The following is a 2693-nucleotide window of genomic DNA, read 5'->3' as shown; positions in this document are numbered from 1 at the left end:
TCTTTCTTTCTTTCTTTCTTTCTTTCTTTCTTTCTTTCTTTCTTTCTTCCTTCCTTCCTTCCTTCCTTCCTTCCTTCCTTCCTTTCCTTTCTTTCCCTTCCCTTCCCTTTCCCTTCCCTTCCTCTTTCTTTCTTTCTTTCTTTCTTTCTTTCTTTCTTTCTTTCTTTCTTTCTTTCTTTCTTTCTCTCTTTCCTTTTTATGTGCATTGCTGTCTTGCCTACACATTTGTCTGTGTGAGTATGTCAGATTTCCCTGGAACTAGGGTTACAGACAGTGGTGAGCTGCCATGTGGGTGCTGGGAATTGAACCCAGGTCCTCTGGAAGAGCACCAAGTGCTCTTAACTGCTGAGCCACTCTGTAGCCCTCCAACCTTGGTTCCTAAGCCAGGGTCTCTCATTGGGAACTAGACTGAACTGGCTGGCTCCGAGGATCACATCCTATGCTGCGTCCTGCATCTCTGCACCCTTACTGCTGAAGCGACAAGCCAGTGTCACCACAGCTGGCTTTGTACACGGCCTTTGGGGACTGACCTCAGGTCCTCATGCCTGTGTGATAAGCAAATCAGACTGACTGAGCCATTTCCCAGGTCCTGTGAATTACATCTTAAAAAAACATGTGTGATTTTTAAGCCACCAGATGCCAAGATGTGATCCATTGAGCAAGCTTTTCCCCAGCACGTCTGCACCTCCTTCTCTACTCCGCCCAACCCCTTCCTATGCTGGTCACATCTACTCCCCCTCCCCACTAAACAGCCCTTAGCTCATCTGGGCCTAGCTCCTAGAGGCTAACCCTGACATCTAGAGCCTGTCCAAGAAGGACTGCCCCGCCCCCTCTGTCAATAGTAAGAGCATTGAGCACATCCTGGAGCTCTGAGCCTCACCTTCTGGCGAGGATCTGGGTCTCTGATGCCAGGTGACTCCAATTGGTGGGTGTGCTGGATCCTTTCTGAAGACTTGCCTTAAGGAGCAGAGAGAAAAGCTGAGGCTCATCTTGGTAAGTCAAGGCTTACAGCCACCTAGCTGACTGGGCAGAATAGAATGGTGTCAATATTGTGCCTTTCTCCATCAGTGAGAGACCCAGTGTGAGCCAGTTTGCCGCGGGTGACATCAAACCATGGGCAATCGGTTAAGGACAGGGCTTGAGGGCAAAGACTCCTACACAGGCTTCAGAGGAAGCAGGGTTGGGGGACCATGGTACCAGAAATGAGAGAGCTGAGGCTGCACGAAGGACCTCCTCCTCTGAGGACCGCAATGTCTCCTCCAGCTCTGCCAGCTGGACGCAGGTCTTCTGAACTCCAGCCTGGGCACAGTGTACATGCCCTCTCAGCACCCGCAACTGCTCCCAAGTGGCCTTCACAGAATCCTCCAGGCCCACCATCTGCTCCAGGAAGGTCCCCCGGGCCTCTGTGGGAAGCCAGTAACCCAGTGATCACTGAGCTTCCACATGAAAGGCCCCTCACTGAAGCTTTCATCTGAGACCTCTACCCGCCTGGGCACAGCTGGATCCCCAGAGCTACTCTGCACCCCCCCTGCTTCCAGTACACCAAAGGAGAAATCTGCCCATTTTATAGCTGTAAAGGTTGAGGCTCAGAGATGGCAAACCAGGACTTGTAGGCCCTTTGGAACCACCGTGGGCATCTCCAGAATAGAAGTTGGCAGTTGTGCCCCAACTCAAGTCAGTGCTGTGACTCTCACTGAGTCCCACATGGGGCCATCTCACTGCCCTCTCATTTGATGCTTCGCCCTGCTCACCTTCCGCCAGCTGCCGAAGCACAGCTACTTGCAGAAGGCAGCTGTACAAAGTGATCGGCTCAGTTTCAACATTCTGCAAACTTTCTGTATCTCAAGGCCACGTTCCACCTGGCCTAATGACAGGTCTGCTTTTCTTAGTTACTAATTCTTTTGAAATGAGTGCCAAGCACTGGCTGGAGACAGGGCAGCAAGCCAGCAGGCTGAGAACCAAAACCCCAGACGGCACTTGTTCAGCACCTGGAACAGCGCCCCAGGCATGCAAAGCGTGCGGCTAAATGGTTAAATGAGTGAAGTTAGACCAGGTTTCCCCAAGCTTATAGTCAGTGCAGGGCAGGAGGCAGGAGGCCATGTTAATGTCATTACGGATGGACTAGGGACGTGGGAGGCCTGAGTGGTGTCATGACTATCCTGAGTTAGTCACCTCGCCTCACCTCGCCTCTACCAGTCCCCTCACCGCCCAATGTACCATCCTCTGTACCTTGAAATAGGTGGTGACCTTGGTAGACATCCCCCCGAGGAGCTTCTCCCTGCAGAATGTCTAGTGGTCCCCAGGGGCTGCCACAGTCAGACCCCTGAAGCCACCCCTCCATCAGCATCAGCCTGGCCTTCAGCTTGGCTGCCTGCAGAGGACAGTGGGAAGGAAAGCTGTATGAGACCAGGTTCTCTAGGTGTTTTGTATTACCCTTGGCTTCAGCCTGCTTCATCCTTTCCTTGGGTTCTCCCCTTCCTATCCTGCATGCACCTCAGTGCTAAGGGCTCACCAGCCCCAAGGACCCATCTTACCAACTTCACCATCTACTCCTCTCTTACAGCTTAGCACCTGCTGACACTGTGCCAGCCACACCCATGCCCAGCTGAGGGAGGGACAGATGGAGTGAAAAGGAGGCCCATGAAGATGTGTGCGCATGAGTGCATTTATGCATGTGTGCTTTTTTTTTTTTT

At 52.4% G+C, this 2693-nt stretch overlaps 1 protein-coding gene across 1 annotated transcript in view; it reads right to left on the bottom strand.

The window, feature by feature from the left end:
- The window catches only part of Lamc3 (laminin subunit gamma 3), a 60528-nt gene that overhangs the window by 20850 nt on the left and 36985 nt on the right, over nucleotides 1–2693 (bottom strand). Inside the window, exons 18-20 of the mRNA XM_021193068.2 lie at nucleotides 2230–2371; nucleotides 1198–1403; nucleotides 881–957 (exon numbers count right to left, since the gene is read on the bottom strand). Coding sequence (XP_021048727.1) covers nucleotides 881–957; nucleotides 1198–1403; nucleotides 2230–2371 — 425 coding nt within the window. The remainder of the gene's footprint in view (nucleotides 1–880; nucleotides 958–1197; nucleotides 1404–2229; nucleotides 2372–2693) is intronic.

Source organism: Mus pahari, chromosome 3 (assembly GCF_900095145.1).
Source record: "Mus pahari chromosome 3, PAHARI_EIJ_v1.1, whole genome shotgun sequence".
NCBI lineage: Eukaryota > Metazoa > Chordata > Mammalia > Rodentia > Muridae > Mus > Mus pahari.
This window is presented reverse-complemented; position numbering and strand designations above follow the sequence as displayed.